Consider the following 17019-nt stretch of genomic DNA (forward strand, 5'->3'; position numbering starts at 1 on the left):
GAAAGAAAGATTGAATCACTTGGTATATCTCTCGACTCGCTTTTCCCGCTATCTAGTTCAGAATCCTACAACTTGTTAAAACAAAAAATTGTTGGAAAGCTTAATGGATTAATTTATTTAGGCTGCTATGAAAACTTGTTCACCCTTACATCTTTCAATACCCCTATATCAAAACAGGATGGCTCCCTATTTGTATTTTTTGACTAATCCAATGCAGAGAAGAGCCCTCACACTTGCTCGCTTCAATGTTTTCCCCTCCGCTTTATTGCGTGGTAGATTTAACAACTTGGAAATGAGCGAAAGGGTATGCTCTTGTGGTGAACAACAAATTGAAACATTGGCACATCAACTGCTTTGCTGCCCTAAATCTGCTAATATCAGATCAAAATATTCCAACATTCTTTCTAGGATACCTAGTGAAATGGAAGAATCAAGTAGACTTCCTTTTCTTCTGGACAATTCTGACAATGAAACTTGTGAATTGGTTGCACAATTTTTACTGGAGGTGATGCACAATCAATAATTTATATTTTATCTTAAACCTTTGTATTTGTATACCTTTTATCTTAAACCTTTGTATTTGTATACCTTTTATCTCAGGTTTTTTATTGTGTTATGATTATTGTTATGCCAAATAAAGGCTTATTATTATTATTATAAATAAATGTGAATCTCTCATTATCATTTCTGTGTTCATTTAACATAAATAGAAAAACACTTTTTAATTTAACTAATCACATTCATTTAGCTAATTCTAACCTCTGATCTCTTTTATATCCCTTAGGCATCCCATATAGCTAGCTTTAACAAAAACAAAGTTATAAATGCATATGTCTTCTGTCACGTTGGCCTTTAGTGACAAGATCTTAAAGATGTTTATCTTTGCTTGCCTGCATAATCACTGACAAGCTTCTTTGACCTGCTGCTCACAAGCAGTCTTCAGCTGGTCACTATAGAGAAACTCCATTTTGATTCTTAGAAATCTTTGGTTCATTCAACTTAATCTTTCTTGATCAAATACAATTTATAGACATTCTGGTCCGTCCCCACACTGTTATTGCCTCCATCTTGCCGAATGGCCTGCCCAAGGAGATCAGAAGGTTCCCAAACTTTCATTGTTCCTCAGAATGTGTAGAATATTTACAGGGAGGGAATAGGGATCCAATAAAACGGAACTGTACCAGAAGACCCATCAAATTGTCATGGAACCTTTTCTCCAGGGTTACAAACTTTGGATTGGGAAATTCTTGGAAATGTTGGTGGTGGAGCCTGGGAGGGGCAGGGTTTGGGGAGGGACCTCAATGGTGTGGATCATATTTAATATCAAGGCTTTATCTTCCATATCTTCATATGATCCACAATGGAGCATAATGCTATGGAGACCACCTTCTAGAGCAGCCATTTTTATCAGGGGAAATGATCTCTGTCGCCTAGCCATCAATTGTCATTCTGGAAGACAACCTGAATAAGAAGAGTTGGATTTATATCCCTCCTTTCTCTCCTGTAAGGAGACTCAAAGGGGCTTACAAACTCCTTTCCCTCCTCCCTCCTCACAACAAACACCCTATGAGGTGGGTGGGGCTGAGAGAGCTTCAAAGAACTGTGACTAGCTCAAGGTCACCTAGCTGACATGTGTTGGAGTGCATAAGCTAATCTAGTTCACCAGAGCAGTCTCCACAGCTCAAGTGGCAGAGCAGGGAATCAAACCCAGTTCTCCAGATTAGAGTGCACCTGCTCTTAACCACTACACCACACTGGCTCTCTGGAGGTTAGCAACCTCAGGAGTATACTGCCATCGAGCCCACCTCCAAAGCAGTTATTCCCTCTAGAGGAAACTAACTTATGATAGTTGTAATTCTAGGAGATGGCCCCATCTGAAAGTTAGCTATCCTACTTCTTTTCCTTCCCACTTCATATTGCATTGCTTTCTGGGTGCAGCACACCATCTATAGTTCAATGTCCCATAATTGGGAAATCCGGGTTATAGGATCTTTGTTATCTGACTGTGAAATCCAGTTTATGCAATGTAGTACCACACAGTTTCTATTTCATTGTATTTCAATTTGCGTAATCTGGTTTTATGGCATGGTTCATAGTTTCCACTATCCCAGGGGTAGGGAACCTGCGGCTCTCCAGATGTTCAGGAACTATAATTCCCATCAGCCTCTGTCAGCATGGCCAATTGGCCTACCCCTGCACTATCCCATCTTCTTGCATTGTTTTTAATGATGCTATAATCTGCCTTTCTCACTGAGACTCAAGGCAGATGACAAATCAAGTGAATCAAATAATCAAGCATAAAAGAATAGAGCCAGTTATACCTGTACAAAATATTTTGCATCAAAGGATTGGTTTGGGATACAAATTACATCCACAAAGAAGCCTACAAGTGTTGTAAGGTGGGAGAAAAGGGAATGATTAATATGGGAAGGATTTAAACTGAATTTTTGAATTTTGGTAGCTTTACAGAGTTGGGAATCCTTGCCTAATCGTAAGGGTCCTGAAGGCACCTTTGGAATTCTGACAGGGAGGTAGGTGCAACAACAAAATGGCTGCCATGGTAACGGAGCCTGTCAAGAAAGAAGGTCAATTCTGCATCAATCAACCTGACAGCACTGTTAAAGAAAAATGTCAGGAGAGTTCCATTTCACACGCTTACAAACTCTTCCCTGCTTGCTGTTCCCAATATAAGATGAAGAACTGGAGATCAAGCCTTTGTATTTAAAGCAGTCTGACTCAACTGCCCTCAGCAATGTCAGATGAGAGAGGGGAATCTTTCTCCTCTTCGACAGTCATCTTTTGGATCCCGTTCTTGATTGGCTTATACTGGCCAGGGAGTCAGTGTTGCAGTTTCCTAAAAAGTTAGCCTATAATGGGGTGTTGTGTGGTTTCCGAGCTGTATGGCCGTGTTCTAGCAGCATTTTCTCCTGATGTTTTGCCTGCATCTGTGGCTGGAATCTTCAGAGGAAACCACACAACACGCCAGTGATTCCGGCCATGAAAGCCTTTGACAATACATTAGCCTATAATCATCTAGCAGATTCTTTTTTCTGAGCATGGCCCAATAACACCATCAAGAGCAGTAACGAGCCAGGGACTATTTTGCTGCATCTCCTCCCTGCTGCTTTGGTACTTATGCCAATCTGAAGATGTTGAAACCTGCTTGCCTTCTCACCTGTTAGTGCATGTTAGGAAGATAGATTGTTTAACTTTATTGGACCTGCTTGTGTAACCCCCATGCCCAGAATGGGTTGAACCAGTAAGGGGGTGGAGACTCAGAGCAGCAGAAAGGCTGCAGAGCTCTTTGGAGAAGACAAGGCTACCAGACTCGGACCTTGATTTCTATAAGCCCTTAACACCTTGTTAAGGTAAACTGCAATATTATTGGGAACTACTGGGAAGGTAGTTGTTTTTGCTATGTTGTAAATGTTGGAGTTTATTGTTTCAGGGTTCTTTTTGTGGTTGTAATGGGTGAGAGTTCTCCTGGAAACCTTCATCATGTTGCATCCTGTTCATCAAGCCCTTGGAGTCTTCAGGAGCCAACCCACTTGCAAAGAAGAATTGGACTTGGCAGTATCAGTAGACTGTAACTAGAAGGACTTGAAATGCAACCTGAACAGGACCTTGAATTGTAATGTTAAATGTTGATGTTTAATGTTAATTGTAAAGAGAAATAAACTGTTTTGTTTAAATTTGGTTCTTTGCAACTCCTTCCAAGTACTGCCCTACAGAACCCACAAGCAGAGGTTACACTTGTCCTCTACCTTATGCCAAACCTGAACCTTTTATTTAATATTTTCAATAAACCTGTTGCTTTTATTGGTTTTTTGGTCAAACCATCAGAAGGATATTTATTCCAGGGTGCAGGTCTGGGAACTGGGGAATCAAGTCATCCTTGCAAGGACCTGGTGGGTTGGAAACCCTCATCTTTGACAGAGCCAACCACAAAATGTCTGGAAGTGAGGTTATGTATAACTTTGATAATAGCTCTTCAGCATTTCACAGAATCTGCATTTAACAGGATGCCTTTTAACATGTTTATTTTCAGGCATATACACAAAATAAGTATATACATTGAGCGGGCTAAAAAACCTCTCTTCTGGCAGTTTCTGTCTCCACTTTGCAGGTATTTAATCCTCTCTCAATTATCCCTTTCACATGAGCCTTTTTCTCACAAGTCCAGCCATTTTCAACCTGCACTATTATTTGTTTGTCTATACCCCTTTCCACCCATTCAGGATCCATAAGGTTGTGAACCTATTAAAACATTAAAACAATTAAAACATAGTTACAAACTATGTTTTAATTGTTTAAATGTTAAATGCAATTAAAAACACTTAAACAGCCCTAAAAGGAGGACCAAAAACCATTCTTTCAGGTATGCCAGACAAAACAAAATGTATTCACCTGGTGGCAAATGAAAAGAATACAGGGAAATCTAAAGTTTTGATGCCACGACAGAGAAGACCTTTCCTTGGGTCACCACATGTCTAGCCTCAGATGATAGGATAACCAAAGGAAGGCCTTCAGGGAGTGAGTGGGTAAATCATATGGGACAAAGCAGTCATAGCATACATGGCTTTAAAGGTCAATACCGGCACCTTGAAATGAGCCTGGAAATAAACTGGAAGCCAGTGTAGATAGAGCAAGACTGGAGTGATGTGGTTCCTAAGACCAACTTCAGTGGACACTGGCCACAGCATTCTGTACCAACTGCAGCTTCTGGACAGTCTTTGAGGGCAGCCCCATGTATAGCCCATTGTATAAATCCAATCCCCACCCACCCTATTAGGAAGACCTGCAGGGGGTAGGGTCTGGCAGCTACAACAGGCAGTGGCATAACTAGGCAAACTGGAGCCCTGCGCAAAACCGGAGTTTGATGACCCCCCAGACGCATGCCCGGTGCAATGCGCAGCCCCCTTGTAGCTACACAGGAGTTCCACCAGCAGCCCAAGGCACCAGCTTTGGGCAGCAGCTGAAGAGCAGCAGCATAAGGGCACCGCCCATTGTGAGCCCATTTGGGGACTGTTTGGAGAGGTTTATGCTGTAGGCGGAGTAGACTCTGTTAGTTCATTGTATTTTAGTTTTTGTGGTTGTGGGATCTATGATTTGGGAGTTAGCTGGTATATTTAATTAACTGTTCATGTTTTATTGTTTGCTGCATTAATTTTTTGGTTGTACGTCACCCTGAGCCCTGTGGGAAATTGGGTGGGATAGAAATGCAAAAATAAATAAATATTGATATTAGCAGGGCCCAAAGGTGGCAAGACTTTTTCTGTCCAGGAAGGACCACAGCTGGCTCAACACTGCTGCTGAAACACACCTCCGGCTAATGCTGCCACCTGTTTATCCAACCTCTTTATCCATTGTAGAAGAAAATGTCACCATTTCAAAATGGCTGTGAGGGCCCTTGAGGAATGCAGCAACCAGCTATTTTGTTTCCCCTAAAACAGTACTGAAACAGTCACGGCGGGGGGGGGGGGGGGGGGCAGCTGTGCAGTTGGGAGTGGGGCAGCAACTACCATTCCTTCAACAGATATTTCTTTGCAAGATCTAACCCAATAAACAGACACAAATTTTATATTTAGAATGGCAATATTCAGAGGCTTGTGATGGCCCAAATAGGATATTGCAGTCTCCCAGGGAATTATATGGCTATCAAAAAAACCCCACCATTCTTCTACATAGGAATTTGAAATCCCAGCATGAAATTTGCTGTGAAGTCCTCAGACAAGAGGATGAAGTCAGCTCCTGGCAGTTCCTTATTTGCAAATTGAACCACAACCTTACATAGTTGAAAAGTTCTGCATTCCAAAATGAGCTTTGTGGACCATCACAAGTCATAAATCCCCATCTAGCGTTGCCAGCTCCTGGTTGGGAGAAAGTGGGATTCAGGGAACATAATGCCATGCAATACACGCCCCCCCCCCCCCCAATCAGTCATTCCCCACGCCCTGAGGGATAGATCTCATCTCTAGATCAGTTATAATACTGGAGATCTCTAGGGACCTATGTTCTTCTTCCTAGCGTTGTCCCACGCTGTTCTCCAATCCAAAGAGTGTTTTTTAATTAATTACTCCAATGTGGGATTGTGACTCCCGAAGAAATGAAGGTCAAGAAATTAGGGGCATTTGTACACCTTGTACCTCAAGGTATTGCCCATGGGTTGGGTATTAGAATAGAATAGAATAGAATAGAATCTTTATTGGCCAAGTGTGATTGGACACACAAGGAATTTGTCTCCGGTGCATATGCTTTCAGTGTACATAAAAGAAAAATACATTTGTCAAGAATCATAAGGTACAGCACTTAATCATAAGGTACAGCACTTAATGATTGTCATATAGGTCTAGTAAGCAATCAGGAAACAATCAGTAGTAATGAAAACATAAAATGTAAAATCATAAAATAAAATAAAATAAAATGTAATAAAATGTCAGCACAGGCTATAGTCATACAGCCATAAGTGGGAGGAGATGGGTAATAGGAATGATGAAAAAAGTAGTGCAGTAATTATATAATAAGTATATAATAAATAGTTTAACATTATCGAGGGAATTATTTGTTTAACAGAGTGATGGCATTCGGGAAAAAACTGTTCTTATGTCTAGTTGTCTTGGTGTGCAGTGCTCTGTAGCGACGTTTAGAGGGTAAGAGTAAGAGTATTATTGGAGATTTCGGGGGGTGGGGCCTGGGGAGAGCAGGATTTGTCCAGGGGGACTGATCTCTGTTGCCTGGATATCAGTTGTAATTACAGATCTCCAGCCAGCAGTTTGGCAAGCCTACCTGTACCCCCAATTATCATGACATTTCCAAATCACACATATGCACTCTAGAATTGCTTTCACCCTTAAAAGGAAAGCACCGAAAGGAACCTCGACCAAGGCACTGTACTAACTCCTTGACCTGTTAAGAGTATATTCACTTGGAGGGGTGGATCGTGATATTTATAGGGCTCCCAATTTTCAGGTGGTACCTAGAGATCTCCCGATAGTACAACTAATCTCGAGGTGATAAACATCAGTTCACCTGGAGAAAATGGCCACTCTAGAACGTGGACTCTATGGCATTATATCACATTGTAGTCCCTTCTTTCCCCAAACCTTGCCCTTCTCAGGCTCCACCTCCAAAACTTGCAGGTATTTCCCCAACCCGGAGTTGGCAACCTTCGATATTCAGCAATATTATGTTAACTGCGCATGCGCTAGCGCTTTCACCACCCCTCCCAAACAGCCAGCGTTAGAGGCCTATGGCCCCAATACGCATGCGCGACATGGACGGTCCTAAACGCACGTGAAACCCCACCCTTCCGTCATATACACAAAGGGGCGGGGGGGGGGAGGGAGGGAGGAACGCGCTAATGTCAGAGCGTGACTATAGAACCTGCTGTTCCTTTCCATGAGCATACCTCTTCAATGCGCGTGCGCACTTATTGCAGCCTCGGCCCCTCCTTTCTACGCTACCTTCCCTCATCGGTTCGCCCCGCCTCGTTGCCGCGCGTGCGCACTACGATCCGGCTGCTTGCGCCTTGTCAGTCGGCGCCTGTCCGTTGAGAGGGGCAGTCGCTTGAGGGAGTGGGTCGCTGCTGCTGCTGTTTTCGCCCTTCACCGCCATCGACGCAATGGCTGAGCCCGCTACCCAGTTCCCGTATGTTTCTTCCTCCGCTGGAGGTGGCTCCTCGGAGCCGGGAGGACGAGACGCCAAGGGGGCAGGTTCCCCCCAGTCTTGCGCTGGTAAGGGGGTGGTGGCCTGGAGAAGGAACAGCCGATAGAACGGGTGGGGTGGGAGCGGGGCGGCGGCGGCGACTCACGACGGGAAGTTTCTGAAAGGTGGTGGGCATGAGGCAAGGAAGGAAGCGAAAAATCAGTCCCAGAGCAGATAACCCCCACATTCACTGGGGCTATTAAACAAAAACAATTACTATCATTATTTTTTTAATTACTTAGCACAAAATCATTTTATCATGGGAACGTTTTAGGTGTGTAAGGTTTCGGTTTCCACAGAACCATTCCTCAAAATGGATGCCCTGGAAGGAAAGGGGCTGTCATTGCAAAAGCAGCTTTTGTTTTGCATCTGAACTGCCCAAGAGCAGCTAAAACAAATGCCGCTGTTAAAACCAAGTTGCATAGACCATCATGACCAGCCCAGGTAAGCAAGCTTTTGAGTGACACTGCATTCTCCTTCGAGAGAGATGTGGAAAAAAAAAACTTTGGCTGGCATAAGGCTACACAGAATATTAGAATGGTGCCTAAATAAAGCGCTTATCAGGAGCAACTTGGGTTTGTGGTGAGATCTTGTCTTGCCTGCAGCGGTTCCTTAGGCTGGGCGTGTTATATTTAAGTAACTCGCTGTTACCAGGGTACAATTCCTAGGAGCAATTTTCAAAATGCCTTGAGGAAAATCAGGTTTTGTGGCACAACGCAAATTCCCAATGTGTGAGATTATGGGTTATGCAAAAATCCTTAGGCTGGAGGTGAAAATAAGAGCATAGGTATGAAATGTGACAGGCAGGGAGGGGTTGAGACTAGGAATGAGGAGGTGGCTAGGGAGTCACTGCAGGGCAGACCAGTGCGTTTTTCCAGGTTTTAAATTGATGCGTCTGATTTTATATTGAAATTTAATAAACCATACTACAAAGCAGGTAGCCTTTGTTGTAGCCATATTCAAAAAGCAGGTTAAAAACCTCCTTTTAATAAATAACAAAAGGTATCGTGGCTAAATATTCATTACACCCTTGTTCAGAAATGAAACGTGCAGTCTTTTGAGTGACACAGAACTCTTGCTCAGTTGGGTATTATTTCGGGGGCTGGGTTTTTTTCTGTTTTTCTGTTTTGAACCTGAGGAAAGGTTCTGCATAATTCAGAGTCTTGCACACTGCTTTGTGATTAGTGGGAATTCTGAATACAGGTATGAGTTTGTAAGCCCTGAGGCAGCTTGGTGGAGGAGACTTAAAACCTACACGAGGGAGAAAGGTGGGGGGGGGGAGAGAAAACCGAGTAGGGGTGTGGCAGATGTGTTTGGGTGAAACTGTTCTGGAAGAAAATGGAGACTTGGGCTTTGAGGCAGCCTGGAATCTGCTGGAAATGGGCAGGTTTGAGATTAACACTGCAGTACGTGCAGTTCAAGAGGGTTGGTTTACAAGTGGGATCACCTTGTTTATAACGGGAGGGTGGCTAGCTTGCCTTTCTGGGTCCCCCCCATCTTGCCCTGATACACAATGCAGAACACATCAAGGGGGTGCTATGAGCGTGATGGTCTTAGAATTTTTTTTTCCAGAGGTTAGGGAGCTGAGCAGTTAGCATATGTTGATGACAACATTGCTGGTAAATGCAAAAAGGGTGGGTGGGGGGGGAGGTTGTGTCAATCACATGGGGAGCACATTTTGCAGTCTTCTTTCCTGGGAGAGGCCCGAAGCGCACTTGAATTGTTCTTGCTACCCAATGGCTGGATTCTCCACCCGTCGTTTTTGCTGTTTTCTAATCCACCATTTTTGAACGCCTTGACAATTCATCAGGGATGATGCCTGATAGGAAGGCTTGAATAGTACAGGTTCTCCCTAGTGCTGAGTGGGTTTGGGGAAGATTATTCATGGCATGAGGGAGCAATTGGGGCGGGGGTTAACAGCTCTTTTTTGTTGTTGTTTTTTTGGGGGGTAGAAATCTGGCTGGGGCACAGAACCCAACGCCAGCCGGTGCTGAATTCTGCTTTTGTACCTGACTAACGTAGGAGCAGGAATGACTTGCTGAGTGCTTGGAAAACACCAGATGGGCTGGAGGATGAGAAGGGAGGGGTCCCTGGATTGGAAAGTGGGGATCTAAAGGAGTCCCCCCACCCTCCTTCCCTGCTGGTGTAGCCTTTTCCATTTCTGACAGAAGATGCCTCCTTGCCCAGCAAAACAAGAAACCTTCCCCCCCACCCCCTTCCGTTTCGGTGGTACCAGCCGGAGCTTGGGAGTGACATAGACCTTTCTGGAGGGAGCTGACTGCCTCTGAAATCTCTCCTGCCCGAAAAACCAGGAGAACGGACTGTAGGGGGCTTGGCTTTGCCAAGGTGGATTTCCTTCCTACATTCCGTCCTGATCTTATATTGTTAGCTCCCACTTAGGAGCAAGAAGTTACATTTCTTTCGCATCTTAAAAAAACAACAACCATGTCCCTGTAACCCGGCCATAAATATTTATTGGGGGCGTGTAGCCGTCGCGGCTCCATGATTTTTCTTTTGAGACACTTGGGACCGATTCCCTTTTGTGATGGCTTTTGGCAGCTGGAGAGGCGCCAGGGATGAGCCCCAGACAAAGCGAGGCGCTATTTAAAATATGCACCCCTTTTCTCCCCCCCCCCCCCTCAGTCGCGTGGGGTGGCCTGAGAACCAGAGGGGTGGTTTCTTTAGCCAGCTCAGCCTCGGAAGCTGGGAAAAGGTTGACTCTCGGGTTTGAAAACAAAACCAACCAATCTGCACTGCGGATGAGTCTCTTTGAGGGTAAAAAGCATGTCCAGGTGACAACACTCAAAGGAGTTTTAGGGTCCAGAGATTTTGATACTAAATGAATTGTGTCCTGTTGGCTTGGCTCAGGGCTGACATTTCCAGTCTGTGGGGCTTTGTTTGGAAATTCCTCACCATGCTCCTTCCCTTGCATGGGCATATGGTTGGCCCCTGGGCTGGCTGCAGTGAGGAACGCTGGTCTTTGTCGCTTTCCTGAGTATTGTGTTCCTGGAGGCTTTGCATTTTTATGTTTCCCACTTCTGCGGGGGGGGGGGGGGTTGAAATCCTGAGCAGATGGTTTCACCCTTTGCAAGGGGACGAGCAGGTTTTTGCCTGGGACCTACCTTGACGTCAAGGTCAAACCATGTTGGCTGGTTGACCAGTGGGTGTGCATGGCTGATGTGTGATTTCGTTAAAGACGGGGGAAGAAGGGATGCTGCCCGCCTTTGTACTGAACCTTTCCTGTGGCCGGAGCATTTGCCCTCTCTGGTAGACTCTTTCAGAGCTTTGGGGGACAGCTCCTCTTGGCAGTTCCTTCCTGGCCTCTCTCACGACCCCAGACCGCTGTCCCGAGAGTCAACACCACCCATCCAGATGGCGCTTCGGTCTTGCTGTGAACGTCGAACCACCTCAGAGGGCTTGCGTGGTTCTAGAGTTCCTCTCTTGGAATGCAAGCAAGCTTTGAAGTTTCTTCGTAGGGAACCATATCTGGGCCCTTGAAGGCTGAAATCTTTGTATTGTCTTCCAAGATTGCAAAGATAGGCTTTGAAGAGCGTCTGAGTCACACTCTTTGACACCCTGGGAGTGAATTCACGTGCTCACATTCATACGTGACCGAGTAATGTTCTCGTAACAGGGGAGGGGACAAGACTCGATACTCCACATAGCTCCTGCTCCCCCAATTTTTAGATGAAGAGGCATTCTTTCAAATGAGAGAGAACATTTGTTGTTCATGGTGGCTTGGATTCTGTGGATCTGTTCTGCCATGGGTGGTGCTTATCCCTGGCTCATGGAATCCGTTCTGTGAGACCTCAAGCAGCGGGGCAGCCACACGGCGTCTCTTTAAACTGTGGGTGCAGGACACGGACTGGCATTTGTCTGAACAGTATACAAGTGGGAAACACCTTCCTGTTCCAGTACTGATACATAACAAACCCACTAGGAAGGAAGCACTTTATTTGTCCTCCGGAAGAGGCTTGAAAACTTGAAGAGATCGGAAGAAGAATCTGGCAGCTAGAGGTTCAGCTGCTGAGTCATTCTGACAAGACCCAGCGTCCCGAGAGGTGAATAATGTGGGGCCTTCCTTCCAGGCCTTTGACCCAGGTAGACAGTCTAGCCCCGTGATGGCGAACCTATGGCACTCCAGATGTTCATGGTCATCCCTGCCAATTAATCATTCTGGCAGGGGCTGATGGGAATTGTAGTCCATGAACCTCTGGAGTGCCATAGGTTTGCCACCACTAGTCGCCTGATCTCAGAAGCTAAGCAGGGTTATTCCTGGTTTGTACATGGATGGGTGACCACCAGGGAAGTCCAGGGTTGCTACACTAAGGTGGGCCATGGCAAACCACCCCTGGCTGTCTCTTGCCTTGAAAATCCTACAGCTTCACCCAAGCTGGCTGTGACTTGACCATATACATAAAATGAAAGAGGGTGAAGTGCCTCCTCCATCCAGTTACCAGGCTTAGTTCCTCATGACAGGAAGGTGAGAAACGTCTTAATTGTGGTGCTGTCATTGTTGGTCCTCCTTGCCTGAGGGCCCTCAGGGTGGTGTGCCAGATTGCGTAACCTGTTCCGCAGAAACTTGGGTTTTCCTGCAGCCGCTTGGCAGCCTCTGGCCCTGCTTTGCCTGTGTTTCACGAGCGTTTTCCTGCGAGGCTTTCTGCCGCCCTTTATCACGGCATCGCCAGCCATATCTACCAGGCAGACTCACTGAGAATGTAGGTTGCTTGAGTGAAAAATCCTGCTATGGAGGTCGGTGTTTCTTTCCCGCCGCCATCATTTTCTATACCTTGCAGCTGCTCGATCGCATGAATGAATTAAAACCACAGTCTTGCAAGCGTGCTATATTGCAGAACGTTGCCTGAACAGCATGGGACCGTTTTGCTGTTGTTTGCACAGTCTGCATTTGGTCCTCTTAAGGGCTCGGCGGATTTGCATCACTCTTGAAACCCCGCTGTTTAAAGACGGGGAGGGGCGCATTTGTCTGCTGTTCGGAGTTCTTTTGGTGAGCTGAGATTCCCAAGCTTCAGCTCCGTTCGTCTTCATGGCAAGCAAAATCTAAATTATGCAGCAGCTTTGTATCGCCGTTGAATACTGCTGAAGCTATGAATCCCTTCGAAGGTCATGGCTTAAAAGCAACAACAATGAAAGGACTTGAATATAGATCCATTAAGAGGTACTTTGGCTCCAGGGACAGTGGTGCAGGGCTCAGGCATAACATCAGACTGTGGTTTGGTGCTTCAGTACATGATGCGTGTGTTTGCATTCACATTCCCCACCTCACTTATCCACCTTTGCCTTAGTTCAAATAGCCATTTACTGTTAACATCTGAATGGGCAAAGTAAGATCTCAGCTCTACCTCCAGATCACTGCTTCAGACCAAGATTTTAAAGCTGGTTTTGAATCCAGTTTGCAGGAAGCGCAATATTTGAAGCTGTGAATGGGTCGTATAAGGAGACTTATTGAGAATTTGAGGGTGTTGCTGTCATTTCCCTATCACAGCCCACTTTCTGTGAAAAACATAAGAACAGCCACGTGTCCAAAACCAGATTATTTAGTGAGTGTGAGAGTTGCAGGAATTAAAGTTCTAGACCCGTGGTGGCGAACCTTTGGCACTCCAGATGTCATGGACTACAATTCTCATCAGCCCCTGACATCACGGCCAATTGACCATGATGGCAGGGGCTGATGGAAATTGTAGTCCATAACATCTGGAGTGCCAAAGGTTCGCCACCACTGTTCTAGACCATTTGAGCTCAGTGGGGCTGAATGATCTCCGACTGGAAAAATCCAGCTGATTTGCTTTTGTGCATCTCTTTGTAGTGTCCTTTGGGGTTGACTACCTCAATCTTCCCATATTGTTGCTGGAAAAGCAGGTGTGTCACTGTGTCCAGGAGCATGACATAATTTAAGGAGGGCACGGCGTATGATTCAGTTTGATAGCGATGCTGAGACACCGTAAATGTGTCTGGAACTCTTAATAGGGGTGACACATTTTCAGTTTTGGTGCATGATTATTGTGACCATTAAATATAGGCCGCTGGTAGAGTAGAAGTCACCAGGCACGTATAAAACTTCAGGTTGATTTCCGTTTGCATAACCTTGAGAAAGAAGTCGAAGAAGAGTTTGGATTGGTACCCCACCTTTCTCTCCTGTAAGGAGACTCAAGGTGGCTTACAAGCTCCTTTCCCTTCCTCCCCCCCCCCCCCACGACATCTGGTGGGGTAGGTGGGGCTGAGAAAGTTTTGAGAGAACTGTGACTATTTATTTATTTATTTATTATTTGAATTTATAAACCGCCCAATCCCCAAGGAGCTCTGGGCGGTGTACAACACTATGTATGCAAGACTAGCCCAAGGTCACCCAGCAGGAATGTGGGAGTGCAGAAACCACATCTGGTTCACAAGATAAGCCTCTGCCACTCAGGTGGGGAATCAAACCCTGTTCTCCAGATTAGAATCCGCATGTTTTTAACCAATACACCACGCTGGCTCTGAAAATGTAGTTCTCGCTCTGAGGAGGGCTACAAGCTAGGGTGTCTCCCACTGGTTGCTCAGAGTGGAAGAAACCCTCACAGTAAGTTTCCAAGGTCCCGTCTGAAGCCTGTTCTCAGAGCTTCTCCCCAGCCATGAATTTGGGATTGCTTAAGCACTCCCTGTTTCATGATGTGCGGTGGGACAAATTGACAAAGGCATCGTCCCAAGGAGGAAAAGCTGAAGCACGCGAGTTTTGTAAAAAAAACAACCCTCATTTTGGAGGAAACTCATAAAAGGTGGAAAGTGGGGAAGAGAAAATATATTCTCGCTCTCCCCAAATGTTGGAACTTGGGACTACCCAATGAAATTGAGGGCAAATGGCAGGGAAGTCCTTCTTGTATGACAAGGATCTTGATGGAGCCGGTGGTCACTTACTGACAGCCACAGGCTTGGGTGGCATTAAAAGGCAGATTCGTACGGGGGCGGGTTTGTTGAAGGCTTTCAATGCGAGATGGAGGTGCCATGTTCTGATTCGGTTGCTAGGGAGCTGTCGGAGGGGTGAGCTTAACTTCCTGCGGACCTCTTTAAAGCTCATCCCCGTGTGAAACAGAACGCTGGTCTGGGCGGAATTCCGGTCTTAAGTTCTTTACGAGACTCTGAGCAGCCTTCATTATTGTCTGGCAACAAACGCGAAGGCTCATTGCTGCCCCAAAACAATGTTGCTTGCTTGCCTTTGTTTCCCCTCTTATGCAATACGTCCCAATTTGGCTTCTACCAAAAACGGTGGCAAAGTTGACAACCAGACTGGCCTTTCCTCTTTTCTTTTCTTTTCTTTTCTTTTCTTTTCTTTTCTTTTCTTTTCTTTTCTTTTTTTTTTGAGGAGGTTGGGGGGCGGGAGGAGTCGCATTGGGAAGACAACTACACTCTGCGCCTTCCACAAAGGCAAATACTAGGCAGCGTTCCAGCTTTGTCTTGGCTGGCAGGGAGGCACGCTGTCATCATAACACGCAGCGCTCTGCTGTGACCTGCAACTAATGCGCAGGCCACGGTTTCTTCAGCCAGGGTGGCTTTTATGTTGCCTAAACGGCTGTTCCCCTCAGTATCATGTAGAATCTCAACGAAATGGGGGTCAGCAGCAATACCCGTGGGAGGGAAATGCTTCACTGTCCTTGATTAGCAGAGAAGGGGACCCGTGTAGCAGAGCAGCTAAGGAAGTTCCTGGTTCTAATCTTGTATCAGCCACAAACTTGCCTGGTTGTGTCGAGGCAGTCTTTTCTCTCCCCACATTATATAATGTTGAAAGTGAAATGAAACTTGAAGAGAGAAGGAAGGGGAATGGGGGGGGGGGGATTTACAGAAGGCGACGAGAGGATCTTTATATCCTGCTTTATCTACCATAAGGAGACTCAAAGCGATGTACAATCATCTCTCCCCACCACAGACACCTTGTGAGGTAGATGAGGCTGAGAGAGTTCGGGGAGAACTGTGACTAGCTCAAGGTCACCCAGCAGCCTTCATGTGCAGGAAACAAACCCAGATCCTTGTTTGCTGCTCTTTACCGCTACACAGTGCTGACTTTCAGTGTGCATAAAGCAGTGTGCATAAAATTCAGGTCACAGCTGAATTTTGGCAACCCTGTGGGTCGGAGGTGTCCAAGTCTGGTGGTTCAGATGTTCATGGACTACAATTCCCATCAGCCCCTGCTGGCATGGCCATCCATGCCAGCAGGGGCTGATGGGAATTGTAGTCCATGAACATCTGAACCACCAGACTTGGACACCCATGCTGTGGAGTTTTCAAGGCGAGAGACGTTCAAAGGCAGTTTGCCATTGAAGAGGAGGAGAGTTTGGATTCATACCCCTTTTTTCTCAACTGTAAGGAGTCCCAAATCTCCTAACCCTTCCCCCCCCCCCAAAAAAATCTGACACCTTGTGAGGTAGGTGGGGCTGAGAGAATTTGGGGAGAACTATGACTGGGCCAAAGTCACCCAGCAGGCTTCATGTGGAGGAGCGAGGAGACAAGCCTGGTTCTCCAGATTAGAATCCACTGTCCTTAACCACTACACCACACTGTCTTTCAGAGGCACAGTGCTGGACTTCAGTGCCCTGGGAAACTGTGCTCTTTATCCCAGGCACATTGGAGGTGGTAGTGGTCATTTGGTAGGGGGAAGAAACTTTACTCACTTGAAAATGGCCTTCCCTTTCCAGCTGAATCGCAGTGGCAGTGAAAATGGGTTCTTCCTTAATTCAGTTTTTTAAGCCTGGTACAAGCATCCTCTTTGGCTTGTGTTGACTCAGACTCTTTGGAGTGTGTATATACTCCTGATGCTTAAAGAAACCCTCAAGAATAGCTAGGGTCAAGGACTTGGTTGCAGCTTTTTAGGACTGCTTGCGTTGCAATAAGCACCACTGTTCCAGACCGCATCATTTGCCCCCTGCTGCTTCCTTTTCTGGCAGTTTTTGTACAAGTCAGCCATGTGACTTTCAGATCTGACCAGTCTTCTTACATTACTTCCATGCCAATGCGCGTCTTCCCTTCTCCCCTGTTATTTTGACTACATCTTTGCAAATAGGACTGCAGAAGTGACCTTGCCTGCAGAGGTGATTACTGTGAGGCTTGCTCACACATACCTGTACTTATGGTTCATTAAGGTATATTTAATTTATATACCGTCCTCCCCCGAAAGGCTCAGGGCGGTGCACAACAACATAATAACGACATCGATAAACATACCATCATACAACAAACGTCAATAAACATAGGGTCAATAAACATAGGGTCAATAAACATAACATCATAAATCATAACATAGTATCATAAACAGAACATCATAAATCA

At 45.8% G+C, this 17019-nt stretch overlaps 1 protein-coding gene across 3 annotated transcripts in view; it reads left to right on the forward strand.

Moving 5' to 3' along the window:
- The first annotated feature begins 7486 nt into the window (after positions 1–7486).
- RTN3 (reticulon 3) overlaps positions 7487–17019 on the forward strand; it is a 60079-nt gene continuing 50546 nt past the window's right edge. Inside the window, exon 1 of one of the 3 annotated variants that reach the window (XM_048511864.1) lies at positions 7487–7733. In XM_048511864.1, the coding sequence (XP_048367821.1) occupies positions 7622–7733 (112 nt within the window). In that variant the 5' untranslated portion in view covers positions 7487–7621. The remainder of the gene's footprint in view (positions 7734–17019) is intronic. The other 2 variants (XM_048511872.1, XM_048511879.1) reach the window with 2 other exon arrangements.

The sequence above is a fragment of the Sphaerodactylus townsendi genome, linkage group LG01, assembly GCF_021028975.2.
Source record: "Sphaerodactylus townsendi isolate TG3544 linkage group LG01, MPM_Stown_v2.3, whole genome shotgun sequence".
Lineage (NCBI taxonomy): Eukaryota > Metazoa > Chordata > Lepidosauria > Squamata > Sphaerodactylidae > Sphaerodactylus > Sphaerodactylus townsendi.